The sequence below is a fragment of the Onychomys torridus genome, chromosome 8, assembly GCF_903995425.1.
Source record: "Onychomys torridus chromosome 8, mOncTor1.1, whole genome shotgun sequence".
Classification (NCBI taxonomy): Eukaryota; Metazoa; Chordata; class Mammalia; order Rodentia; family Cricetidae; genus Onychomys; species Onychomys torridus.
This window is the reverse complement of record NC_050450.1, coordinates 11,792,011-11,819,212: the sequence shown is the minus strand read 5'-3', so window position 1 is coordinate 11,819,212 and position 27,202 is coordinate 11,792,011. Positions and strand designations below refer to the sequence as shown.

General features: G+C 47.9%; 2 protein-coding genes across 4 annotated transcripts; one reads left to right on the top strand and one right to left on the bottom strand.

Annotated features, from left to right (window-relative positions):
- Positions 1–233: 233 nt before the first annotated feature.
- On the bottom strand, positions 234–3,204 carry Tmem186 (transmembrane protein 186). The gene is made up of 2 exons (XM_036196612.1): positions 3,148–3,204; positions 234–1,865 (listed from the first exon to the last, which is right to left on the bottom strand). Exons 1-2 carry the CDS (start codon positions 3,148–3,150, stop codon positions 1,227–1,229), a joined length of 642 nt encoding a protein of 213 aa, XP_036052505.1. The 5' UTR covers positions 3,151–3,204; the 3' UTR covers positions 234–1,226.
- Positions 3,205–3,371: 167 nt separating this feature from the next.
- On the top strand, positions 3,372–26,307 carry Pmm2 (phosphomannomutase 2). Of its 3 annotated transcripts, XM_036194583.1 has the most exons (9): positions 3,372–3,462; positions 7,849–7,960; positions 11,013–11,089; positions 11,815–11,906; positions 14,853–14,952; positions 15,083–15,158; positions 18,571–18,686; positions 24,673–24,812; positions 25,517–26,307. In XM_036194583.1, exons 1-8 carry the CDS (start codon positions 3,409–3,411, stop codon positions 24,772–24,774), a joined length of 729 nt encoding a protein of 242 aa, XP_036050476.1. In that variant the 5' UTR covers positions 3,372–3,408; the 3' UTR covers positions 24,775–24,812; positions 25,517–26,307. The 3 variants fall into 3 exon arrangements, with proteins under 3 accessions (XP_036050476.1, XP_036050475.1, XP_036050477.1); XM_036194582.1 differs by having other exon boundaries at positions 24,673–26,307; XM_036194584.1 differs by lacking the exons at positions 18,571–18,686; positions 24,673–24,812; positions 25,517–26,307 and adding an exon at positions 16,356–16,559.
- The last annotated feature ends 895 nt before the right edge of the window (positions 26,308–27,202 follow it).

Below are 27,202 nucleotides of genomic sequence, written 5' to 3'. Positions count from 1 at the left end.
TAGACGCAGTGATGGCTATACAATATTGAGGATGTGTTTCATGCCCCTGAACAATAAAATGGTTACAATTTGATATGCACATTTTTAAGGTTTTTTTTGAGATTACAATATAATTACATCATTTTCCCCTTCCCTTTCCTCCTTCCCATATGTTTCTAAATACAGCCTGCTCAGTCTGTACTGTACATGTATGTTTTCTTGAAGGAAGGAAGGAAGGAAGGAAGGAAGGAAGGAAGGAAGGAAGGAAGGGAATTACTCAAAAGCTACAAAACAAAACATTCTGAATGGTCAAATTACAAAGATCATGGCTGCTTTCCTTTTATGCAGGTACAGTTCACCTAGTAAGTATGAGTTTTTTATTATGAAAAGCGGCATATACAGTCTCCTTGGACAGAGTTCCTCTATCCTGATGACAGTGTGAGCTCCCCAGTGTGAGCGGCCCTGGGTCTCCTGGCAGTGACGTTGTTCTGATGGGAAGACGAGCCCACCCTGGGCTTCAGTGCTGGCCATTTAACTCCCCCCCACCCCCCCCCCCCCGTTTTAAGCTCTGAAAGCTGCTGACTTACACAGCACAGGGCATTCCTGTGCTGAGAGTGGAACTTAGGACCTTATACATGCTAGACAAGAGCTCTAACAAAGCCCAGCCTCAGCCAGTATTGGATATTTTCATATTCATCCCCACGAGAGAGGAACGCCCTTCCACGTGAGAGTGCAACTCAAGGCTCAGAAACTCAATCCCTGCCCCAGGTGAGGAGCTGAGGTCCAGCAGAACCCAGGTCTCCAGACTCCAGCCTGTGCCCCTCCGCCAACCTTCCTGTCTTCTGCTTTCATAGCAGTGGGCTGCCTCGGTGATCTTGGCATAGCATTCCTCCAAGAAGTGCCTCTTCATTGAATCTTCTAGCTACTTTCTGTTGCAGTGTCCTATTCAGTACAATGTTCCACTAAGGGCTTTTCCCTGAAGTTAGCTAATACCTTCTTTTTTTGTCCCAAGACAACCTCGAAATTTTTCTCCAGTGCTGAAAGAACAGGCACACACAACCATGCCTGGTTATATGCAGTTCTAGGGACTGAACCAGGGACTAACCTCCCGCATGCTAGACAAGCAGTCTACCAACTGGGTTTCAGCCCCAGTCCCTGGTTATTAGCTTCTGCCTCATCAGTGTTCTTGGCCTTCCTGTCTAAAATCCAAGTGCACCCAAGGCTATAGGAGGCCGAGTTGCTGTTCTTTACTTAAGTGTGCTCAGGGGTCCAAACACTTGTGAGAAACGTTCTCTGTCCAGGATTCGGCCATAACGCAGGGTGAGGTAGAAGGTCTGCTTGCCACTGTATTGCTGGATGCGTATCAACACATCCTGGACCTGGTCCTTGGATTCTGACAGGGGTATCATGTCTGACACAGCACAGTACGTGTCCTGCCGCCACCCCCAGAAGGTCAGGTGGGCCACTCGAAGCATGGTACCTGACTCATTCACATACAGGATGCCCACCAGCCTCCGGAAGAAGTAGCTCATCCAACACAGCATGGCCAGAGCAAAGCTGCAGATCCCACTCACAAGGCAGAGTGAATTGAGGGTCATGAGGTCCTGTGAGTACCAATAGAAGCCTGGGGGCAGGGCGGCCACAGTCACAGCTGTCTGTGCCAACTTCAGGCGAGATACAAAGCCAAGTGTTCTGATGGCATGGAATCGGTAGATTGTGTGAAATTTCTCAGTCTCTGTGCCTGGTAGCTTCTCCTGTGAGGTGGGAGACCTCCTTCCCACCCACCTTTTGGGATCTCCCTGCCCAGTGCAGCACCACAGTCGGTGAAGAGGCCTTCCCCATGCAGCTGGACCCTGAAACTTTGGCACTGCATGAAGGATGGCAGCCTGGAAAAGAGAGAGGTTTCTTTCAGAATTCAACTATGATAATCACACAATGAACAAGGCAAAGCATCCTCTAGAAAAGCTCCAACCAACCCTGGAAAGACACCAGGACTGCCAGCGGAAGTGATAAAGCCAGATACTTTATTTTTTGTGCAATTCTACTCTGGATAAGTACCATACTCCTGTTTTGTTGTTGTTGTTGTTTTGTTTGTTTATTTGTTTGTTTTCAGGGCTGAGGACTGAACCTAGGGCCTTGCGCCTCTGCCACTGAGCTAAATTCCCAACCCCAATACTCCTGTTTTTACAAGTAAACAAACAAACAAACAAACAAAAACCCTAATCCCAGCCAGTGAGATATCCCATCAAGTAAAGGCACTTGCCACCAAGCCAGGTGACTTGAATTTGATCCCTGGAGCCAACATGGTAGAGGAAGAAAAATTTCATGCAAAGACATCCTTTGACCCCCGCATACCATGGCACCAGCATATGCACAAGAACTGAACACACAAGTTGTTTTTTGTTTGTTTGTTTTTTTTAATTTAAAAAAACTAAGCCAAAAAAAAAAAAATTCAAGGAAACTCAACAGAATGAACAAGGCAGAGTCTGACTCTCAGACCAGTCCTTTACCCTAGGCAGGTCCAAATAAACACAGGAAAGGTTTAGTTACAGCCCTTCAACAGACATCTACTGACAAGCCAACAGTGGACTCGAACTTGGGACCACAAGTCTGTGGGGCACTTGCTAAAGAAATAAACCAATCGGTGTCATAGTGGGAAACCCAAGCATCAAAACTATGGGGTACTTATCACAGAACCTTTGCAGTTCTCGGACTGCCTTATACGTTAGGAGAACTGCTTTCTATTAGCCTGGTTGGGAAACGGGACACAGCAGAGACATGAGACACACGGAAGCCCTCAGCACACTGCACAATGCTTCTCTGGAATGAGCAGCAGAGTGAGCAAAGTTTGAGCTTTAGAGCCAGAGGAAGGGTATGATCCTGGCTCTCACAGACACTTCACCTTTCCAAGGGAAGCCTCGGAGTATGCTGAGCGAGACATGCTAGGCCCTGAAACCCATGCGCGCTCTGGGAGCTGCAGCGACTCTGGCCGCCCACGTGACCCAAGGGGACCCCAGGAGGCTGGGAAATAACAGATCATTACACCAGGGCCTTCCACCGGCGGACCACCCGAATCGGCGGCCCAGGCATCCTTCCTGCCAGTCCTAGGCCCGATCGGGGTCCCCTAAACGCGTACCCCCTTTCACGGCCCACTACTGCCCTTCCTACCATGATCCCGTCTCCTCCAATGAGAAGTAAACCGACTTCGGTCCCGAAACTTGAAGGACGCATGCGCAAACTCAAAAAAAAAAAAAAAAAAAAGTGAGTTTCTATGTTACATCTTGGGGATTGTAGTTCAAATCCTGTGAATGTTCTGTGAGCCACTGGGGAATCCTCCCCTTCCCGTCGTGCCTTGGGCTACGGGGCTCCGAGCGGACCCGGAAGTTCCGGGTGGAGTTCCGGGTGCCAACGGGTCTTCTGACTGCAGACATGGCCGCACTCTGCCTCTTCGATGTGGATGGGACCCTGACTGCCCCGCGGCAGGTAGGTGGCGCCCGGGAGGCTCGCGGCGGTGGAGCGGAGCCCGTGCAGCGCCCAGACCGTGGTGACGACCGCCCGGGACCAGGAGACGAGGGTCCTGAGCGGGGTGCGCCGGAAGAGGGGGCCAAAAAAACCCTTTGGAGCAGGAAACCCGTCCAAAACCGGAAAGTTTGGGTCCGGATTTCTTCGGGGGCCCTGAGGACTAGTGACCTGGATTGTAACTCCAGCATAGCGCTCCCCCCACCACACACACACACCTGCTGTGTCACCTTTGGCTGTGTCGTCTAGTGTATCAAATGCAGGTTTTCAGCTGTCTGACTTGAGCAAATCACTTTCTTGGAGCCCCAGAAGCCCCTTTAAACGGTGTGTTGCCTGTTGCATGGGGTGGTGGTGAGAATAACAGAAATTCATGACAGTGCCGTGCCCAGATCAAGGCACAAAGGTGAGCCACTTCCACCAGCCTGCAGTGATGGGGCCCCCAGGCTGTCTGCTGAGAGCATGCAGGGTCCATTAGAACTTCCTTCCGCTCAAAAACCTTGTTGTTATGGTCAAAGATAAGTCTTTGTGGGGTCAGTCTGGTGATGACAGCCTCTCTGCCTCCTTTGCACAGAGACTGGGCTTGAACTGAGACGATAGCTTGAATATCGCTATCTCTACCACACCCATTTCGGATTTTACAGGGGTGTGTTCCAGAAGCCTGTTAAGTGTGTGTAATCTTAGATAAATCTTAAAAAAAAAAAAAAAAAAATCCCCCCCCCCAGGCGGTGATGGCGCATGCCTTTAAACCCAGCACTCAGGAAGCAGAGGCAGGCGGATCTCTGTGAGTTTGAGGCCAACCCGGTCCACAGAGCGAGTTCCAGGACAGGCTCCAAAGCTACACAGAGAAACCCTGTCTTGAAAAATCAAAAAGAAAAAAATAATTTTATTTGGCAGTTACATGTGTACAGTGTATCTCGATCATATTCACCCCCAACTTCTCTGTGTTCCATATGGAGGACACCTGCCCACACATCCCTCTTCATTTCCATGTCTTTTTTTATTTTAATAATTCATGAAGTCCACTTAGTGCTGCTACACACACACACACACACACACACACACACACACACACACACACACACCCCTAGTCTCAGGCAACATTCCAGCAGCACCACCCATGCTGGAAAGTTAACTGACTTGATCTTGTGCAGGTAATCACAGCTGCTGTGAATTCATGAGGGCAACAGCCATTTAATGTCCAGAAGACAGCATTTCCCAACATTCCTCCTCATCCTCTGGCTCTTACATTCTTCCTGCCTCTGAGCTTTAGCAGGGTTGACAAGATGTTCATTTAGCAAAGCAACATTAGTAGGTTCCCCCATAGGGTCTATGAGCTCCTAAGCCATAGGCTTTTGACCAAGTTTATTGTACCAGGCATTAATTCCCTCCTGTGGAACAGGCCTCATGTCCAATCAGAAAGTGGTCTGGTTACCCCCATAGCATCATGCCACCATTGCACAAGTGAGCACATATTGCCTGGGAAGTTGGTGCTGGAGCATGCAGATCCATGGCTGGGAAACGCCATTAATGACTTTTCTCCCCCTGGTGGTTTGCATGGCATCTTCCAGCACTGTGAAAGCTATGTATGTCAGTTCCAGCCTTATTCCTCTGGGATCGTGCCACCAAGGTGTGCTGTGTCTTCAGCAATATGGGACTTACCATGTAGTTAGGGTGGCCAGCCAAGAGCAATGGCAATAGCCTGTATTGTTTGGTCTCTCTGGTTAACAGTATCCCCCACCTGACACTGAGATTTTTGTTTAATAACCCATGTCTTTTAGGGAAAGACGTTGTGTATACACATGTACTTTACAAAGTAATAGGTTTTCATAACATTTTTAAATATAGTCTTAGTTTTAGATAAACCACCACCCAACCACTTCTCCACCTCATTCTACCTTTCTGAGCCACAGTTTGATCTGTCTAGTGATAACACAAATTCTCCAGAGCCCTTTCTGACTCAGCTTCACTGCTCAATACACACTAATGAGTTAAGTCAATAGTAAGGTGGGCACAGGATTTAATCCCTGCAGGAAGATCGAGGGTTCAGATCCAGCCTGGGCTATGTTGTGAGTTTGAGGCAAACCTGGGGAACTTGTCTCAAAGCAAGAAAAGCCAGGGGTTGGGGATTTAGCTCAGTGGTAGAGCACTTGCCTAGTAAGCGCAAGGCCCTGGGGTTTGGTCCTCAGCTCTGAAAAAAAAAACAACAAAAGCCAATAGTAGTCTAGAACTGGAAGCAGAATTCTATTTTGTAAAGGGCCATATATTAAGTGTTTTTGTCTTTGTAGAACATATCCTGTAGTAACTACTCAACTTTAGTACAAAAGCAGCCATAGACCATATGTAAACTGAGTAGCTGTGTTCTAATAAATGTATTACAGAGGCCACTGAGATGGCTCATGGGTAGATTGATTTAACCCTAAGCCTTGGGACCTGAGTTCAATTCCGGGAACCCACATGGTAGAAGGAGAGAACCAACTCCCACAGCTGTCTTCTAACCTCTCCTCGTACATTGTGGCACATGGACATGTATATACATACACACTAAAAATAAAGTCATTATAGAAACAAACTGTTGTTCAGTTTGGCCCAGGAGCCATAGTGGTCAGGAGTCTATATTCCTAAGCCTTTGTACAGTCCGAACTTGCAGTACTCCACTGTCTTTCATCCTGGGCAGGACAGTTAGTACTACCATTTTCTCCCCCGACACAGGGTTTCTCTGGGTAGCCCTGGCTGTCCTGGAACTCACTCTGTAGACCAGACTGGCCTCGAACTCACAGAGATCCAACTGCCTCTGTCTCCAGAGTGCTGGGATTAAAGGTGTGCACCACCACCACCCAGCTACTACCATTCAAACATAAGGAAACTGAAACCAGTGAAACCCTGACCATCTCAGCTTCTTAGAGCAGCTGTGGTTAAAGTCCCTGGGCCTCAGGGCACTGTTAGTTGTCCAGTTTGTTTTTTCCTTTCAGTGTTCTAGGGTGGAGGGCACTCCAGGTACTAGATATGCTACTGAGAAAGTGCTTCTGTTTCCTAGGTAAATGGGGATAGATAAGCATGAAGTATAGAATAGCAGAAAAGCCAGGTGACCCAGAATATATTTTCTTGCAGACATTTGGAACAATATGCTTGCAGTGATCATAAACAATTGTAACAATAAAACTGTAATTTGAAAGAATTTTCCTATGTGCTGGGTACTGTGGTTAAAATATTTTAGTAGCAGATCTATTTATCACCAGCCTTTCCTCATCCATGTGTATTATGCAACATCACTAATCACAGTGCAGTCTGGAAGAGGAAGAGCAGGTTGACTTTTATTGCAGTTGTTGTGACATAATGTGACTTGCATGGGTTTAGTCTAGTTAGCGTGGACTCCAGAGGTCTGTATGCACACTTCCCTCTTTGTGTAGCATGGACTCCAGAGCTCTGCCTGCACATTTCCCTGTTTGTCTGCCTGGGTGCTTTCTTCCAAATGTCATTCCATCCCTAAATAATAGGACTTGAGAAAAGCTTTTAAAGAGGGGTTGGGGCATAGGTCTCCATGAATCATTTTCCAACTCTGGCATCCTGAAAAATCTCACACACAGAGATCATTGACAAAAATGGTGAACAGAGAACCCATGTCCGTATCACTTAGGTTCAAAGCAGCTGACATTGCATCATAATAACTTTGTATTTCCTCTTGCTTAGTAACTGTCTAAGCATTCACCATGCTACTTCACCCCTTTGTATCTTTTGTTTGTATGTTTGTCTGTTAAAAGACAGTCTTAGGAAATCTAGACAAAGCTGGCCTTGAATTCCTGATCCTCCTGCCTCCATTTCCCAGGTGTTGGTATTACAGGCTTGTGACACTATACCCACTACTGACATATTAAATCATATCATGTAATGTAAAACACCTTTTAAGAACAAAAGCTTGGGCTGGAGGGATGGTGCCGTGGTTGAGGGCACTGGCTGCTCTCCCAGAGGACCCAGCATCCACATAGCGACTCACAAGCACCTGTAACTCCAGTTCCAGGTGATCTCTGCCCTTCTCAGGCACTGCAGGCATGTGGTGCACAGATAAATATTTGAACAAACCAGACAAAAAAGAATAAGGTAGATCTACGTATTAGCATAAAAAGGGCACCAAGACATGCAATAGAAGAAGCAAGTCATTGCACAGGACAGAAAACTACCAACCCCATAGCCATACGTATGTGAATAGACTAGTAGGACAGATATAACTAAATGTTAAGTTTCCCTAGTAGCAGCACTGAGCTTCACTGTGTGAAGCTAGGAGCTCAATTAGTTTGCAGTTTTCTTCTGATTAGTGTCACTCAAAATCACCCCATTTTCCTTCCTGACATGTAGAAAATTACAAAAGAAATGGATGGCTTCCTACAAAACTTGAGGCAGAAGACCAAAATTGGAGTGGTAGGTGGGTCGGATTTTGAGAAAGTGCAAGAGCAACTGGGAAATGATGGTAAGTGCTAATTACACTGTAGTGCAAGGTTAACTTCTCACGAGGATGCTGAGACCTGCTGCCCAGTGTCCCCTGCACTCCCAAGCCACCATCACTCATGTGGCACACTTTCTGCCCTCTCTGGGGAGACATTGTCTCTGCCCTTGTTTGGCCTTTGCTTCAGTCCTATAAAAGTGACCTTTGACAGAACCCTTTGCTCACGTGTACAGATAGACTCGCCTTGAAGGTCATGCATGTCTATGTCTTCACCTCTAGAGCCTTTTCTCCCTCCAGTGTTCACATGTCCCTCACTGCTCTCTCACTGCAGCCCGGGCCCCACCTCCTGCCTGTGCTGTCCACTCAAATTTGTACATGCCTCTGGTCTCGGTGCCTTGTCCCTGTAGCCCTGATGGCATGTGTTCCAGGATTCCCTAATTATAAGCGTCACTAGGCTCCCAACATCTCCAGGGTCTCCAGCACAGGACTAGGAAGCTAGAAAGCCTTTGTGATAGGGTCTCACTTTGTAGCCCAGGCTGGGTTCCAACTCACCTTGTCCTCCTGAGTGCTGGAGTAACGGACATCAACCAACACACCTAGCTGAAGAGTCTTCTGGCTTCTTTCCTGGAGATAGCTGGCCTGAGAGAAACAGTAAGCAGAGAGATTGGTGAATGGGTAGTTCTTCACTATTGATTGTAGTGTGTGGAATACTATCCTGTGAGCCAGGCACCTGGGAGGCTGAGACAGGGGAGTCATGAGTTTGAGGTCAGATGGGGCTGGAGAGGTGGCTTAGCAGTTAAGAACACTTGCTGCTTTTATGGAGGACTCAGGTTCAGTTCCCAGGACCCACAAGGCAAGTCACAACTGTATAATTCCAGTCCCATGAAGTGCACATACATGCATGCAGGTACTCATACATATCAAATAATTGTTTGTTTGTTTGTTTGTTTGGACTGGCTGTCCTGGAACTCACTCTGTAGATCAGGCTGGCCTCGAACTCAAAGATTCCCTGCCTCTGCCTCCCTATTGTTGGGATTGCAGGCATGTGTCACCTTCACCCGGCTTTCTTTCTTTTTTTTTTAAACCAACATGAGTTTAAAATAGACAAAAACCACACTGTTGTCCCAGAGTTATGTTATTACTAAGGACATTTGGGCGGCATAGTTCATTGTAGGATGCCTAGTACCATCTCTGGCCACTAGTTGTCAGTAGAGTACACAGGCACCCACATGTGGTTTGAAGGCGCTGTCTCCAGACATTGTGCCCACTGTGTCCTGGGGATCACGGTCCCATGACTAGGGACTCAGCATGTCTGATCTGAAAGTGCAAGTCTGTGGGTCAGATCAGATCCTGGGAAGAGTCGTCTGTGCCATCTGTAGGACACATTCCACTTCATCTTCCTCAGAGCTGCCCTCTTTAGAAGTGCTGTCAGCACATAATGAGGCATATTCAGCCCAGAAAATTCTGTCACGGGTGATCACCATTCCTGCTTCCAGAGTGTACTTAACAACGTGCTCTGAGAGGTGTGTATGACTGTCAGAGCTGGGTGTTTCAGAGACGTATGTAACAAAAGACAAAAAACCCATACTAGAAGGCACCGAAGAGCTCACCTTGCATGTGTGGTGGACATACCTGTAGTCTTAGCACTTGGAAGACTTGCTGTGAGCTTGAGGTCATCTGGACTATATAATGAGTTCAAGGCCAGCCTGGGCTACATGAGGTCCTGTCTAAGAAACAAATAGGTAGACATAATAACACATGCCTTTAGTCCCAGCACTTGGGAAGCAGAGGCAGTCAGATCTTTTGTGGGTTATATGCTAGACTTCAAGTCTAAATGAGTATAAGAATCATCTTTTAAAAAGAGCTTTTTTGTTTTGTTTTGTTTTGTTTTTTGAGACAGGGTTTTCTGTGTAGCTTTGCACCTTTCCTGGAACTCACTTTGTAGCCCAGGCTGGCCTCGAACTCAGAGATCTGCCTGCCTCTGCCTCCCAAGTGCTGAGATTAAAGGCGTGTGCCACTACTGCCCAGCTAAAACAGCTTTTTAAAATTTTTATTTTTATAAAACAATTATTTTGGGGTGAAGATTATTCAGTGGGTGAAGGCATTTGTCAACCTAAATCCAATACTGAACACACATAGAAGTGAGAAGCAACCCCACAAGTTGTCTTCTGACCTACACACACACCATGGCATACACATGCCCAAATGCACACACAATAATAAATGTTTAAAAAGTTTAGCCTGGCAGACCTGATCTGGCAAGCCTGAGAGCAGAGTGTGGCCATCCTCTTTGTCCCTTTTTCCCTGCTGGCTCACGACAGGGATGGGCCAGCATCTTACTTTATACACTGGCAGGCTGGAGGCAGGGTAGGTCTGCAGCTCTTTTGTCATCCCTTAGACGTAGAATCAGAGCTGCTGCCAAAGTCCCCAACCTCTTGATGAGAAGGCCTGGCACAGCCTGCAGGTGCTGAGCAGGGTCCTTGGGGGTGGGTGTTGAGGAAGACAGAGAAAGGTCAGTTTCTTTTTCTTTTTTCCCCCACTTTTTAAAATTTATTTTTCTATTATCAGCTTGATACAGTATAAATTCTTATCCTAATTGTGAAATGTTTCATTGAGGCTTGCCCAGTAATTGAGTAAAACCAAAACTTATTATAAGCCACAGTCATCCTAGGGTCCCCCTTGCTATATAGTCTTCCTGGTTCTGTGGGTGGCAGTCTGATTGTTCTTTGCTTTCTATCTAGAATCCACTTATGAGTGAGTACATACCACTTTTGTCCTTCTGGGTTTGGGTTGCCTCACTCAGGATGATATTTTCTAGTTCCATCCATTTGCCTGCAAATTTCATGCTGTCATTGTTTTTCTCTGCTGAGTAGTACTCCATTGTGTATATGTACCACATTTTCTTTATCCATTCTTCAGTTGACGGGCATCTAGGTTGTTTACAGGTTCTGGCTATTACAAATAATGCTGCTATGAACATAGTTGAGCATGTATCTTTGTGGTATGATTTTCTGAGAAACCCGAAAGGCCAGTTTCTATTCAGTGCATCCTCAGTTTTATTTTGTTTTGGTTGTAGTGATTGAGAAGTACGATTATGTGTTTCCAGAGAATGGCTTGGTAGCATACAAAGATGGGAAGCTTTTGTGTAAACAGGTAAGTTCTCAAGTATACAGCTCCTTTCTGTATTATACTAATATGTAAGCCAGCACGGCTGGGGCAGGAGGGTCAAAAGTTCAGGGGCTGCCTGGGCTAGAAAGTGAGTTCAAGACCAACTTTGGCAACTTAATGAGACACTGTCTCAAAATTTATAAAAACAATAAAGAAAAGGGGGACATAGAACAACACATTACATGTGGTAATGAATGAATGCCTCTGGGCTCATGCTGGGGAGCACGGGGTGGGAGGGAGTGAATCTTCACACTGTGTTCTTTGTTAAGTTTGAATTGTGTGCACGCAGCTGTTGCTTGTTCCAGATAGTGACTACATCTCTATAACGGCCTTTAAAGCTGTTTGAGCCCAGTGTTTCTATATAATACCAAAGCTAGGGCAGGCCGTTCACACAGGGCCGTGAAAGAGAAGCCGTGCTTCACATTGAGAGCAGTTTCGGTAAGCTCTCTGGCCCTTCTGGGAAGTGTGTGAAAGAGAGTGGACTCGTCCCTAAGTAATGAAGCAGAAGATGCTTCTGGCTGGGTGTCTGTGTTTGCCTGACATCTTCCGCCAACAGAAGAGAGGAAGAGGTGAAAGGGCAGCAGGATGTGTTACTGTCACGCTGGCCAGCCTGTGGCTTCTTCAGTGTTGTCGGAGGATCTGGGTTTGCCATGAAGCCACTTTAAAAGTACTTCCTATTATATCAAATAATTCATGCTTTGTTTACCTAGAGTATTCAAGATCATCTGGGAGAGGCAGTGATCCAGGATCTGATCAATTACTGTCTGAGCTACATTGCAAAAATTAAACTCCCTAAGAAAAGGTGGGTTCACTCTTAACAAAGGAGGCTCTTCTAAAATATGGAGCAGTGGGTTCTCCAGGTGGATTCATGATCACAGCCAGAAGCCAGCTCTTAATGCAACTACATGGAAACTGTCTGTATAGCCAGCCACATGAAGAGGTTGTAAAAAAGATGGTTGCCCATGTGATTGGGGTGCTTGACACTGAAACCTGTGGCTCAGGGCTGTCAAGAGAGAGAATCCTGTGAAATAGCACACAAAGAGCACAGAGCCTGACATGGTGGCATCTGCCTGTAATCCCTTTGCTAGAGAGGCTGAGGCGGGAAGATCACAAGTTCAAGGCCATCTTGGGAGTTATAGCTAGACTTCTATTTCAGAAAAATAAAATAAAATAAAAAGGGAAGAGGCCAAGTATAGTGGTGCATGCCATTAATCCCAGCACTCGGAAGGCAAAGGCAAGCAGATCTCTGTGAGTTGGAGGCTAGAATGGTCTACATAGTGAATTCCAAGACAACCAGAACTACACAGTGAGACTGTTTTGAACAAAACGGGGTAGGGACAGGTGTGAGAGTCAATGATGTCAGCCAATTTGTAGGAAGCTGAGGCAGGAGAATTGCTGTGCATTTTAGGCTTCATAGTGAGTTCCTGGTCCACCTGGGCTACAAAGTGAGACCTTATCTCAAAAAAGGGGTCTCGGGAGATTGCTATTACTAAAGTAAGTACCTGCCACACCAGCATGAGGCCAAAGTTCAGACCCCTAGTACCCACATAAACCAAGTATAGTCATGTCATCTGAAACTCTAACCATGAGGGAGTGGAGACAGAGTCACTGGGTCAGGCAGTGAGGTCTGGCTTCAAGGAAAGACTGTTTCAGAAGGTACGCTGGAGACCAGTGGTGGAAACAGTGTCAAACACTGGCTGTACCTACGCGCACACATCCATTACATACACACACATTTACAACACATACAGATCACACACATACATGAGCACACATAATTTTAAAAAGTATCAGAAGCCCATAGTCGGAAAGTCTTAAGGAGGCTTTCAGGCTAGGTGTTATATAAATGCAAACGTGTTTGGCCTGCACTGCTTTAAAATGCACAGTATATGAAATAGAGGGTTAATTCTAGGCTCACTGAGGGGAGTGCTTGCTCTGCAGACATGAAGAGCTGAGTTCAAATCCCCAGACCTCACAGAAGAAGTTAGCTGTGGTCCCATGTACACCTATCTGAGCACTATGGAGGACAGAGACAGGACCATTGGACTTGCTGACCCACCATCTAGCCAGGCTCATGGAGAGACTGTCTCAAGGGACCAAAGTGATAGAGCAGGTGCCCCATTCCCTGGACCCATGGGTAGAAAGAAAGAAGGATAGACTCAACTCCTAGAAGTTGTCCTCTGACCTACACACGGCCTATCTGACCTGCCTCCCACAAAATAAATTAAAAAAATTTTAGGCCAAGCATGGTGGCACTGGTCTTTAATCCCAGCACCTGGAAGGCAGAGGCAGGCATCTCTGTTAGTTCAAGGCCAGCCTGGTCTACAGAGTGAGTTCCAGAACAGCCAGAACACTGTTACACAGAGAAACCCTGTCTCCAAAAACAAAACAAAAATCTAAATGTGTATTCTGAGTCTAAAACTAAAAACATGATTTAAATAAGTTTCTAGCCATCTTCCCTGGTCTGCTTCATTTTCTGTGGTCACATCACTCCAGAAGGAGCAGTCTGCCTCTGAATAAAATTTCCTGAGTCATTAGTGCGGCTCCATGAACTGTAGTCTCAGAACCTGTCTGTATCCTCTGTTAATGACATCAGTCTATTCAGGCGCTCACTAGCAAAGCAGATGCCTTAGAAACAGATGTGAGACTCCTGAAGGAGCAAGTGTTCTTATCCTGGGATCCTTTCCCAGCCCTTTATTACTGGGAGATGTTCTAATCAGTTACAGTAGGAACTGTGAACCACAGAGTAATTATAGTAACATGCCCTGTTTAACCCAGTATATCCAAAACATCATTTTGTCAAATAGTCAGTGTAAAATATGACTAGTGAGACACAGTGCCTTAAATCTGTAATCCCAAAACTTGGGAGGCAGAAGCAGGAGAATCAGAAGCTCCAGGTCATATATCATCAGCTACATGATGAGTTCAAGGACAGCCTGGGCTACATAAGACCCTGTCTCAGGCTGGAGAGATGGCTCAGAGGTTAAGAGCACCGACTATTCTTCCAGAGGTCCTGAGTTCAATTCCCAGCAACCACGTGGTGCCTCACAACCATCTGTAATGAGATCTGGCACCCTCTTCTGTATACAAAATACATAAATAAATCTAAAAAAATAAAAGCCCTGTCTCAAAAAGTGAGGTGTGGGGTATTCCTCCCTTGGGGTCCTTCCTTCTCTTAGGAGTTCATAGTTTCGTTTCCTTACCACATCTCTGTTTGCTTTGGCTGGGAAGGTAGGTCAGCCAGTAAAATGCTTTCTGCTCAAGTCGGGGTACCTGAGCTTGCTCCCTTGCACCCTCAAAAAAGCTGGGTCTGGTAATGCATGCTTACAAGCTCAGTGCTGAGGAGGCAGAAACAGGTGGGTCCCTGGGGGTTGCTGATCAGGCATTGTTGGTGATTTGGGGAGCTCCAGATTCAGTGAGAGACCCTGTCTCAAAAAGTAAGGTGGAGAGCAATCAGTGAAGACACCTGCTGTGGACCTCTGGCTTCCACTTGTGTATTCACATTTACATGCACACATACACACACACATGAAAAAAACCTGTGAATGATGATTCCATTGCTTTTCCATGCTAAATCTATCCAGCTCGATCTGGATTAGCTACGTTTTGAGTCTATCATACTATGTGGCTCAAAGCTTCCATGGTGCACACACAGCCCATGAGAAACCTGGGTCACATCCACCCGCTGTGTAGAATGTAATGTTGCCCAAGTAAATAAGGTATTTTGTATGGGGCTTTTCCTCCCCAGGGGGACTTTCATCGAATTCCGAAATGGCATGTTGAACGTGTCCCCTGTTGGAAGAAGCTGCAGTCAGGAAGAACGAGCTGAGTTCTACGAACTTGATAAAGTGAGTTCTCAGACATACTGGGCAACAGCCAGCTTTGAGAAAAGAAGCCAAACCATGTAGCCATGGCCAGTATTTAAAGTGCTCTGCACTGCGATGCAGTGGGTAATTGGTGTCTTTTTGTTTCTCTCAGAAAGAAAATATACGACAAAAATTTGTAGCCGACCTGAGGAAGGAATTTGCAGGGAAAGGCCTCACTTTCTCCATAGGTAAGGTGCATGCCAGGCTTTGGTCTCTACGCACCTGGAGCATGTGGTGAGCTGCTGAGATGCTTAGTGCTGTGGTGGGTAGGATGGTTGTGGGGAAACTGAGGTTCTCGTATAGGGTTCTTAGTCTCAATAATAAAAGAACTTAGAAACAGACTCAGAAGGAATCTTGAGGATAATTTTATTAGTTTCAGAGAAAAACAGTATCTGTAAGGTGCAAATCCTAGTAGCCACCAGGAGAGATGGAAGGAAAGTTGTGCTTTCAAAGTTAGATGTCGGGCGGTGGTGACACACACCTTTAATCCCAGCACTCGGGAGGGAGAGCCAGGCAGATCTCTGTGAGTTGAGGCCAACCCGGTCTACAGGACAGGCACCAAAACTACACAGAGAAACCCTGTCTCGAAAAACCAAAAAAAGAAAGAAAAAAAAAAAAAAGTTAGATGTGATAGAAATGGGTTACTAAGAAAGGGCAAAGCACCCCCCAAGAATGGAAGGGGATGGTGAGCTGAGGAGCCCCAAAAGCATCTAGCCAGGCAGTGTGTGGTCTTTTTGTATTAGGTGGGCTTCATTTTGATTGAGCTCTGTTCACACAGTGATTCGGGGTTAGGGAGAGCTTCCAGTCAGCCTCTGAAAAATGGCTTCTTTTACTTGTTAATCTCTGCCTCTCTCTTAAGATTTTATTTATATGTTTGAGTGGTTTGCCTGCATGAATGTGTGAGCACCATGTGCATGTTGAATGTCCAGGGAGGCCAGAAGAGGATGTGGGCTGCCCTGAAACTGGAGCTCCAGACAGTGTGAACCAACATGCGGTGAGGGGACCCGAACCTCTACAAGAGTAGCCAGTCCTTTTAACTCCCTAGCCCCAACATGGTTTTGTTGTTGTTTTTCCAGACAAGGTTTCTCTGTGTAGCCCTGGATGTCCTGAACTCTCTCTGTAGACCAGGCTGGCCTCGAATTCACAGAGATCCACCTGCCTCTGCTTCCCGAGTGCTGGGATTAAGGCGTGCGCCACCACCGCCCGGCAGCAACATGTTAGTCCTGATGTAGATTTTTACTTTCTGCTCTTCTGCCATAGTTACACCTAAAGCTTGTAGACTGTAGACAAGCAGCCACAGCAGGATACCCCCAAGCCAGGAAGTGGTTCCATGCTGTTGGCTCTGGTTCTACCACTGTACCCAGCAGTACTCCTCCCTCACACAGAAGAGCAGTGTCCTGCTGTGAACAGTAAAAGCTTCGCACCTTGGTATGGAAGAGAAGCCTTGCTGAACTCCAGGAGAGCCTCTCAGATAAAGGAGACTAAGATGTCTTGAAATCTTGCTGTGTTTCACCATTACAGAGCCACAGAAATTGGTAGATGGATTTTACAGAGTACGAATCAGGCTCAGAAAGCCTTGTTGACTGCCACGGAGCCAGTGGTGTCTCTGGTACAGAGTTCTGCCTGAAGCCTGATCTCAGCCTCATCACTGGGTAGCACATACCTATTATGTTTTATTATTATATTTTCAGTTCGTTGGGGCGGGGCACACAGGCCACAACATGTGTGTGCAGCCCAGAGGATAGCTGTGAGGTGCTGGTTCTCTCCTTTCCCTCGGGGGTCGGCAGACTTGACAGCAGTCACCTTGACCCGCCGAGCTGTCTCCTTACCTGTTACATTCAGACATGGTCATTTCTCCTGGCAGTACGGTCAGTCTTGACTTAAAGCCCTCTAGCTCTGCTAGCTTTAGCATGTGAGCAGGTTGTAGGAAAAATTGGCCTTGCCAAGGAACCCCATGTGAGACCAATGAGGAAGATTTTTAATAATTCCTGACGTGTTAAGTGAATGCCTTTCTAATAGCTTTGGAAATGTTTTGGAGTTTTTGTTTGTTTGTTTGGTTTTTTGCTGCTATTAAAAGTACCCCAATATTGGCTGAAGAGCTGGCTCAGCAGTTAAGGGGGGGGGGGGGGGCTGCTCTTCCAGAAGGTGCATTCAATTCTCAGCATTAATGTGACAGCTTCCTCGGGCACCAGGCATGCGTGTGGTACCCAGACATACTTGCAGGAAAAACACCCATACACACGAATGAATGAATGATTGAATGATTTTAGGGTGTACCTACCTGTAAGTTATCTTTCATGTAATAAACTATTGCTTGCGGGATGAGCTCATACAGCCTGCTTTTGGCATTTTCTGAGGTGGTTTGGCTTAGCTAGGGTTTTTTAGAAAAGTTTTCACTCTGTAGTCCAGACTTGCCTGGAATTCACATGAAGCCCAGACTGACCTTGAACTCATTATAATCCTTCTGTCTCAGGTTCCTGAATGTTGAGATGACAGTTTGCACTTGGATGCCTGACTCGGGGTGCGTTAAAATGTCAGACAGCCTGTTTCGTTACATTTGTGCCTTCCTTGAGGAAGCACTGAGAGAGGTGATTGCTTAGACCCGGGTTTGATAATCTGGGAAAGGGGCTGGAGAGATGGCTCAGTGGTTAAGAGCACTGGCTGCTCTTCCAGCTGTCTTAGGTTCATTTCCCAGCACCCACATGGCAGCTCACAGCTGTCTGTAACTGCAGTTCTAGGGGCTCTGACACCCTCACACAGACACACATGCAGGCAAAACACCAAGGTATATTAAATAAATAAATCTTAGAATAATAGTAAGAATAATAATTCTGGGGAAAACAGCAAAGAACCTGTCCATAGATGTAGTTTGAGTTTTCCTGCCTGGTCCAGTCAGGACAAATCTCTCTTACCCGCCAGTCCCACAGTCGCTCAGACCCAACCAAGAAAGCACACAGAAACTTACATTGTTTAGAAACTGTATGGCTGTGGCAGGCTTCTTGTTATCTGCTTCTTCTATCTTAAATTAATCCATTTCTGTTAGTCTATACTTTGCCACATGGCTTGTGGCTTACCAGTGTCTTTACATGTTGCTTTTCATGGCAGTGGCTGGCAGTGTCTCTCCAGCCTTCTACTTCCCAGAATTCTCTTCTCTCTTGTCCCACCTATACTTCCTGCCTGGCTACTGGCCAATTAGCATTTTATTTATACAGAGTGATATCCACAGCACATAGGCATTAAGTGGTGAACAGGGACATTAAATAAACAAACAAACAAATAAATAAATGAGCTGCATTATTTTCCAAAAGATGTTACCCTCCCTCCTCGATCGAACCTGTCCATAGGCATTAAGTGGTGAACAGGGACATTAGATAGATAGATAGATAGATAGATAGATAGATAGATAGATAGATAAGTGAGCTGCATTATTTTCCAAAAGATGTTACCCTCCCTCCTCGAACCTGAGGCTGTGTTGGGGATGATACTCAGCCCCAGGCCTGCTAAGCAAGCCCTGTAACCATTAAGCCACACACCCCCAGCCTTCCTTAGCCTCATTTTAACCCATTCACTTTCTTGTTGTGTCCCCTCCCCATCGTGCAGGTGGCCAAATCAGCTTTGACGTCTTTCCTGATGGATGGGACAAGCGGTATTGCCTGAGACATCTGGAACATGATGGTTACAAGACCATCTATTTCTTTGGAGACAAGACTATGCCGGTAAGTAGGAAAGTCTCTTGTGCAGTTTGGGCTTGGCGAGGGGAAGCTACAGCAGGCTGTTTGGCCATCTTACACTCCGCCTGCTGGCCCTGCTGGCCTCCCTCCTCTTAAGAGCTTTGAGGCCCTGCCCCAGTGGAAGCAGAGACTGAAGATCACTTTCAGTCGGCCTCTGGACCTAAGTGCTTCCCACTTCAAGTGCCTGTCAGACCCCCGTTGTCACACCCTCTGCATTTCAATGCCAGCACTCCAGAGGCAGAGGCAGGCAGGTCTCTGTGAGACCAAGACTGTCTGGTCCACAGCGAGTTCCAGGCCAGCAGAACAAACAGAAAAGGCAAACAAAGCCTTCACCACCATGTTCATTGTAAAGTGCATACTAGGTCACAAACATGAGAAGATGGGAATTACCTGATCTGATACTCAGAGATGGTCAGAGATAACTGGAGTGAGGATCTGCCTAGTGTGTCACACAGTGACACACCAGTGCCAGGGAGGGTCGCAGTGAAGCCATTTCCTCAGAGACACTTTGGCAGCATTGTGAGGCGCTCCCTGGACGGCTGCCCTATTGCCACCATCTGAGGCCTAAGAGGAGCCTCAGTATCAGCTACTCACTGCCTGGGCAAGGGTCTCTTATGTGCCTGTCTGCTTCCCATCCTGCACTGCCCACACCGCCTGTTGTAGGGATCCCGTTCAGGCATGGTGGCCACTCTGAACCAGTAGGGTATCACACCGGTAGGAGCTCTGGTCCCTTTGATGGCTTCTCTGTCAAGATCTGCCGTGTCAGAGGTCTACCTTCAGCGGGGTCCCTGATGACAGTGGATTATTTCACTAGTGTGACAGCCTCCAGGTTCATCCTTACAAACAGCAGTGAGAATTAATCCCCTGTGTTGCCAGGCAGTGGTGGCACATGCCTCTAGTCCCAGCACTCAGGAGGCAGAGGCAGGTGGATCTCTGTGAGTTACAGGACAGCCAGCCAAGGCTATTACACAGGAAAACCCTGTCTCAAAAAAAGACAGGGTTTGTTATGGCTGGATAACCCTGTACTGTGTGGGTATGCTATTCACCTTATCCATCCATGGGCAAACTGAGTTCTCCCAGCCACTGCGAGTATCACCTCAGATCGCAGGACCATCGTTCACTGTGTGGATGTTTATCTGTGAGCCTGACACTGGAGACCTAGAAGACAGGAAGCAGGGTCTGGACACTGTCTTGGGCTGACCTGAAAGCTCGGGCACAGGAAGCCAAGTAAATAGGCAGGACTGGACCAGACAGACACTGCTACTGCAAGGTCACCACAACAGAAAAGGGCAACCTATGCCACGGGTGGTGACACACACGTTCAATCCCCGCACTTGGGAAGCAGGTGGATCTGTTGCTCAAGGCAAACCTGCTCCACACAAAAACCCGAAAAAGGCAGCCTTACAAACCATATGTTTGTCTATTCAAAATCAAAATGTCTCAGAGATTCCTGCAGCTCAACAGCAAAGTAAGAACCTGATTTAAGGGGCTGAAGAGACATGGCTCAGTGGTAAAGAACACTGGCTGCTCTTTCAGAGGACCCAGGTTCAATTCTCAGCACCCTCATGGTGGCTTGAAACAATATATAACTCTAGTTCCATGGGAATCTGATGCTGTGTTCTGTCTGGCCTCCGGATACCAAGCACACACTGGTGCACAGACTTACATGCAGGCAAAACACCAATACATAGAAAATCATTTTTTAAAAACTAATTTAACATGTTTGAAGGCATATTGCACCAAGGAAAACACACAGTGGACTCCTGGGCCTGTGGGGGTCGACATCTGTAATTGTAGACCATAAGATAACAAGTTCAGGCTACAGTGAGAGCCACCTTCCTCCAACTAGACTGGCCATTATTATAGACACACAGAAAAGGAGCTGGAAGTCAATGACCCTTTACAGGGGAATGGGGAGCTTGCCTCCAAGATGTGATCCTTTAAAATGTTCTCCTCCAAGTCTCCCAGGTCACAGTCCTCTGCCTCCAAAGAGAGCCCAGCTTTTGAACTTAATAGTCCGTTGATAACTAAATGCTGTTAGTGGAGAAAGCAGACAATCTAGTTTTCAGGTACCTGCGGGATCCAGCCTGAGCTGGACATTCAGTGAACTTGGTCTCTGTACTTCCAACCCCCACACCCATTCCTCCCCCCTGTAGCCTGCAGAGGCCCCTCCCATTCAGTGGTGCAGCGTTTCATCCTCCTGAAATCTGAGGGGACCATCTGCCTTGAAAATTAGCTCAAGGTGGTCAAGGGTGAAGGTGGTAAACCACCCGGACCGGAAATGGCCTCGCCACTTGCCACAGCCTGTCTCTCCGAGAACCTCCATGGGGATGAAGTTCCCCTTCTAGAGGCGCCCTATGAGGATGAAGCAGGGCCCTGGATGGTCTCAGGGCCTGGCTAACCCAAGGAGCCTGGGATTACTTTTTTTAAAATATGTATTGGTGTTTTGCCTGCATGTTGAATCTGTACCACTTGTGTGCCTGTTGCCTGTGGTCAGAAGAGGGTGTCAGATCCCCTGGAACTGGTTTCACAGGTGGTTGTGAGCTACCATGTGGGTCCTGGGAGTCAAACCTAGGTTCCTGGGGAGAATAGCCAGTGTTTTTAACTGTTAAGCCATCTCCAGCCCCAGGGGTGCATCTTTTTTTTTTTTGCACAACCTGCTCACAGCCCAGCTCAGCCTCTAGCTTTGTAAGAATGTTACAGAAACATTTAGCTCTGACTGAGATTGAGAGGTCAGGGCCTGTAGAAAACCCTAGAAATGGGTTACCTAGCCACTAACACCTTCCTAAACAATCCAGGTCTTCATTCAGAAATCACATCCTGCGGTCTTCAGCCATGTTTTGGGTGAGAGCTTGGATTTTGCCATCCTGGACTGAGTCATGCCTTCAAGGACCAGTGATAGCATACAATGTGTTCTCTCCCCCCAGTTCTTTCGGGAGTTCTTTACCAAGGGGCTCTCTGGATGATGCCATGCTCTCCATAGTCTGCTTCCTGAACTGATGGATTTTTAACCAGGTTAGAGGTTTTCAGACTAGCTTCAGGGGTTTCCTGGGTCCCTGTCTGCCTGCCTGCCTTCCTGAACACCAGAGTGCATGGTCTACTGGTCTTGAGCCTGGTTCTTCAGGGTGTAAACATCCCTCACCACTGTCTGGGCTGTGGTTCTTTAGATCAGGGAAGCACAGGCTTTGACCTCTGGTGTTAAGTTGACTTCTTGGGGTCACAGAATCTGTGTCTCCTAGATACATAGTCATGCCAAGGCTGGCCCATAGCTGTCTCCTGCTCCACTGCCTAGAGGTGGTCAAGTTTCAAGCCATCCACAGACCTGACCTCCACTCCAGGGCCTAAGCCCAGCCCATGTTGCACCCCACATTCTAGTTCTAGATTAGAACTAGGACTCACCTTAGGTGTACATCTAGAACCTTAGGATTCTAGCCTGGCCCTGCCTGCAGCTGGCCTTTTTTTGTTTGATTGGTTGGTTGGTTGATTTTTTTTTTTTTTTTTTTGGCTTTGTAGACCAGGCTGGCCTCGAACTCACCGAGATCCACCTTCCTCTGCTTCCTGAATGCTGGGATTAAAGGTGGCCACTGCCGCCACCACCGCCACCGCCACAGCTCTGGTGGCAGGCGTGGTTTGTTGTTGTATTGCCGACCCCCTGACCTCCAGGCAGTGCTGCTCCATTTGAGAGCAGTCCCTTTCATTTCTGTGCCTGTCTCACCTAAAAGCAGGTAGTGAAGTTTATCATGGAGTCAGTACAATGAGAGTGTGGGCTAAAGTGTGCAGAGAGCCAGTCTGTGCTGTGGGTGGCTGTCCACACAGCAGGTGCACACCGGCCATGCGGCAGCTCTGGATCCTCCTTGTAAAAAGGGGCTCATAGGCTGTGGACAGTATTGGCATTGTCCCCACGTGGGAGGGTAACCAGTGCTCATCAATACCAGCCTCCCTTTCCATTCTCAGACCTTGGGCGTTATAAGGATTTAAATATTAACAGGCTGACTTCCAGATGCCTTGGGGATAGGATAGCCCATTCCCAGGCACAGCCTTCCTTCTCTTCTTTAGGAATAGTTTTTGTTCTGAGAGCTTCGGGTAGCTGAGCTTGTCCTAGCAGATTCAGGACATAGGCATATCCAGCCTGTGCACTCTAGTTCCCAGACCCACCTGGTTCTGGGGGGCAGCCTCTGCCACTAGCTCAGGCCTGTTTCAGATGACCTCAGACCCTGTTCCATGCTCTGTACAGCCTGGGCTTTGTTTTTGAGACAGGGTCTCACTTTATAGACCAGGCTGGCCTCAAATTCATGAAGATCTACCTGTCTCTGACCAGTCTAAGCCTTTTGCTTCTGGAGTTTCTCTTCTAAGGTAGTAGCTTCTGTGAGGAGCCCCCACTGCACCCCTAGCCATTTGTAACCAGTTTTATGGCAAAAAGCCCAGGCTCTGTGACCACAAGTCACCTCTAGGAAGCTGACATGAGCTCAGGCTTAAAGGACAGATCGGGGAGAGGAGGAGGTCTGCAAAAGGGAGGAAGATGTGATCCAGCCTGCTTTACCTCTGCCAGGTGGGAACAAACTGGCCTTCAGGAGGAGTGCTCCAGACATTGCCTCACCGTAGGTTATTGCCCCGCCTGGGGGGGGGGGGGTCTACCGGGAGAGTTTGCGGTTCCTGGGATCCAAGGTGACTGTGGGTTTAGGACAGTGCCTCTTCCTTCCTTGGTGCCCCCAGTTTTGAAAGGTGTGAAATGGGTTTGGTGACTGGCACTTAGATTCAGTTAGGCTGAGGCAGGATATGACAACTTCTTCCTGCTTTTAGTCCCCTGCCATTTGAAGTAGATGCTTTATAGCAAAAGCAGCTTCTAAGTGCCTGTGGTCTGTTCTCCAGAGAGAGCCTAGTCCCATGGTGTTTGTGACTTCTGGGATCCCTGTGCCAGCCCCTCCATCTCTGCCTGCTCCCGCCAACTGCCACCCTGTCTTCTTTCTTCCTGTCTGCTCTCAGTCACACCAGGCCATTTACATTTCATTAAAATCAGTGATGGTAGCCTGCGCCTATAATCCCAGCCAAAGGAGGCCAAAGCAGGGTTGTTAAATTTGAGGCCAGCCTGGGCTATGCAGCCTAACTTCCTCAAAATGGGTAGTGGTGATGGTGATGATGATGATGTAAACGATGTAGCTATGCAGCCTAACTTCCTCAAAATAGTGATAATTAAACTGAAAGCTGGGGAGATGGCTCGTGGTCACATATTTGCCACACAGTGAGAGACCTTTTTAGATCCCCAGCAGCTATGTAAAAACCAGGCATAGTTGTGTGTGCTTATAATCCCTGCACTGGGGAGGCAGGGACAAGTAGATCTTAGGACTCCCTGGCCAACTGGTCTAGCTAAATCAGTGAGGGCCAGGTTTAGTGAAAGACCCTGTCTCAATAATGAGATGGAGAGCAAGTGAGAAAGACCCAGTCAACCTCTGCCCTCCAGATGCGTGCATACACATAGGAACATGCATGCATACATACAATCAAATAAACTCAACTCAGTTCCCCTCTTACTGGCCACACTTCAAGTGCCCAGTCACCCATGTGACCAGTGGCTGTGGACAGACTGACCAGCCATGTTCATTTCACAGGGTGTAAGCAACCCCACTCTAGGCTGCCTGCCCCACCAACACTCCTTGTGACTTTACAGAGAAATTTGGGCACAAAGACAAATTAATGGCTGTGAGATTGTCATTTACTGTGCTTTTTCACTAGAATAATAAGCCATAGCTAGATCCTCACAAAGGCATCCTGATGCCTTTCATGAACATAATTACCTTTTGAGCTCGATTTTGGTTCATGAGAAGGTTAAACTCCTTGCTGAGCATGACTAAAATGTCATTCCTTTCTTGGAAACTAAGGGAAATGAACTGAAGAAACCTCCCTAACCCAGGAACACCAGCGTGGCAGCAGCCAGGGACCAGGACAAACCATAGCTTCTGTTGTGTCTCTGCAGGGTGGCAATGACCATGAGATCTTCACAGACCCCAGAACTGTGGGCTACACAGTGACAGCACCCGAAGACACACGCAGGATCTGTGAGCAGCTCTTCCCTTAACACCAGAGGAATGGAGTCCTGGCCAACAAAACTGAGAGGTCACTCAGGGTCAGGGGTCACTTAGTGCCAGAGCTGGAGTCCCTCCTCACGTGCATCTGCCCCTAGCCTCCAGCCAGGCTGTTCTCATGGGTCCAGTAACACAGGAACTAGAAGTCATCTTACTGGGCATGCCAGTAGGCCATGCCTCTACCTCCGTCCAGCATCACCAGCAGCCTCAAGGGAAAGGCAAGAACTTAAGTCAGAAATGGCTGTGGCTCAGTATGATGGTTCACGCCTGGACTCTGTACTCAGGAAGCAGTACTGAGGCAGGAGCATTGCCACAAGTTTGAGGCCAGCTTGAGGTACAGAATGAGACCCTATCTCAAACAGAATAGTGGCTCTGAGGTTGGGGGCATAGCCCAAAGAACACTTGCCTAGCATGGATGAAGCCTTCTCTTGGATCCCAACCAAGATTTAGGTACCTCAAAACAGAAGTATTTTTCACCATTCCCTTCTCCCAGCCCATGGTCTAAGAGCTAGCTGATAGGATACATGGCTGGTCTTTGAAATTTGCCCATGATGATACAGGACAAAACAAGAATATTCCTGGGCCCCTTACCCTTTGTGGAACTTAAGATGTGGGTTTGGAAGGGGCTCTGTTTCGAGATATGGTCTCCCTATGTAGCCCTGGCTGCCCCAGATCCCGCTATATAGAGCAGTCTGACCTGAGCTCAAGGACTTTTGCCTCTGCCTTACAATGCAGATTACGTGTACCAACACAGCAGCAGGGCTTCATGAAAACCTGACAGTTGTCAGTGTTCAGACCCATGGACCACCGAAAAGGGGGCCCTGGTGATGAGACAAGAACAAGCCATCCAAGCTACCACCTGGACAGAACTCGGGCATGAGCTAAGGCCAGTGTCCTGCCAAAGGGCTGCTGTTTGTTTTCAAGCTGGCTTCCTGTGTGCGAACTGCAGACCACAGCTTGGCCTGCCTGCCTGACAGCTGGTCAAATGACAAGTGACCCCAGTTGTCACCTCCACTGGTCTGGCTGGACCTATCTGCTACATTTTACAGCAGGAGGGAGGACAGAGGAGCCAGTAAAGCCAAGCCCCGTCTGCAGTCCTTACTACCAGGCTGCCTGACCCAGGTAACAGACCCAGTTCCTGAGACATCAGCAACAGCTCGAAGGCCACAGCATCAAGAGCTGCCACTCCTTCAGCCTCTTCCTGGAGAGTGCAAGGCACCCTCCAGAACCTCAGGGAGAGCCTGCCAAGAATTTTTCCCAGGCCACTTTCCAGTGCCTGGTAAACGGTTCTGCAGCCCGGCTCCTTGTTGGGAGCACCTGCCGCCCTTTCCTGCCTCCAGCCACTGTGAGTTCCCACTGCCCTGCCCTTGGCTGCCCACACTGGCACCTGCTGCTGACCCCTTCACCTCTGCCCAACCCCACAGAGTGCCAGGACTTCCACCCTGTGACATCTGCCCTTGAATTTTACGGCAGTGCTCTGAATACTTACCCAGGGAAACACATTAAAGGGACTGCATCGTTCCTCACTTCTTGCTCTGGTCACTTTAAGCCGGATGGATATCAAATGGGCTCTTCTAGTTCTTCAGAGAACTCACCCTTGGGTCCTGAAAGCTTTTCTGCCCTGCTCCACTGACACTGGAGCCCCTAGCTGGGCCAGAGGCTGTGTTCTGCCTGCAGGTCCCATGTTGCCAGCAGGTGGGGACCCAAAGCTGCCAGGTGGGCTCCAGGCTTTGCCAGTTCCTACAGTGGCTGTCATATACCCCCACTGCCTTCATTCTACCATCCCACCTAATCAAGGGCCTCTGCTCTCCCGGCATTGCATGACTGTAAAATGATAGTGGCTAAGTCACACATTTGTGGCCTTGCTGGTGAAGCAAGGCCTGCAGTGTGGTGAGTGGCTGCCCAGGTCCAAAGACTATTTCTGCTAGACAGTTGTATCTTAAGACAAGCCATGCCCTCGGTTTCTTATCTGTCCAGAGTTTAGTCCTACAAGTAGGGATTGCAGAGGACTTGAGGAAAGCATCCTGGGGCTGCTCAGGAAGTGTTGCGTCTGCATGCGCTGCCTATCCAGGACTCACGGTCACCAACTTTTAGGAAGCCTCGGGAAAGCCTGAGCTAACAGGAAGTTTACCAAAATGCTTGGTTCCCATGTAGGGGCACTGCATGACCCTAGAAGGTGTCCTCAACCATGTCTGGGTGGGAAGACAGGCACTGAGGAGCAAATTCAAGTATGCTCACTCCTAGGCGTGTGAAACACAGAATCACTTCCTCTTCCTTACCCCAGATTAGGTACACCTACCACAGCACACCAGTCAACTTGGAGAAACCCAGGCTGATTTACTGTGGTCCGCTCATCTTGTTCAGCCTCTCCCTGAACAGGATAGGCTGGTTACTTCCCCAGCCACTGGGAGAGTCACTGAT

Coding starts and splice junctions, on each gene's coding strand:
- Pmm2 (XM_036194583.1), top strand. CDS start 3,409: ATGGCCGCACTCTGCCTCTTCGATGTGGATGGGACCCTGACTGCCCCG. Junction 11,090..11,814: donor GGAAGCTTTTGTGTAAACAG/GTAAGTTCTCAA, acceptor TTGTTTACCTAG/AGTATTCAAGATCATCTGGG. Junction 18,687..24,672: donor TTGGAGACAAGACTATGCCG/GTAAGTAGGAAA, acceptor GTGTCTCTGCAG/GGTGGCAATGACCATGAGAT.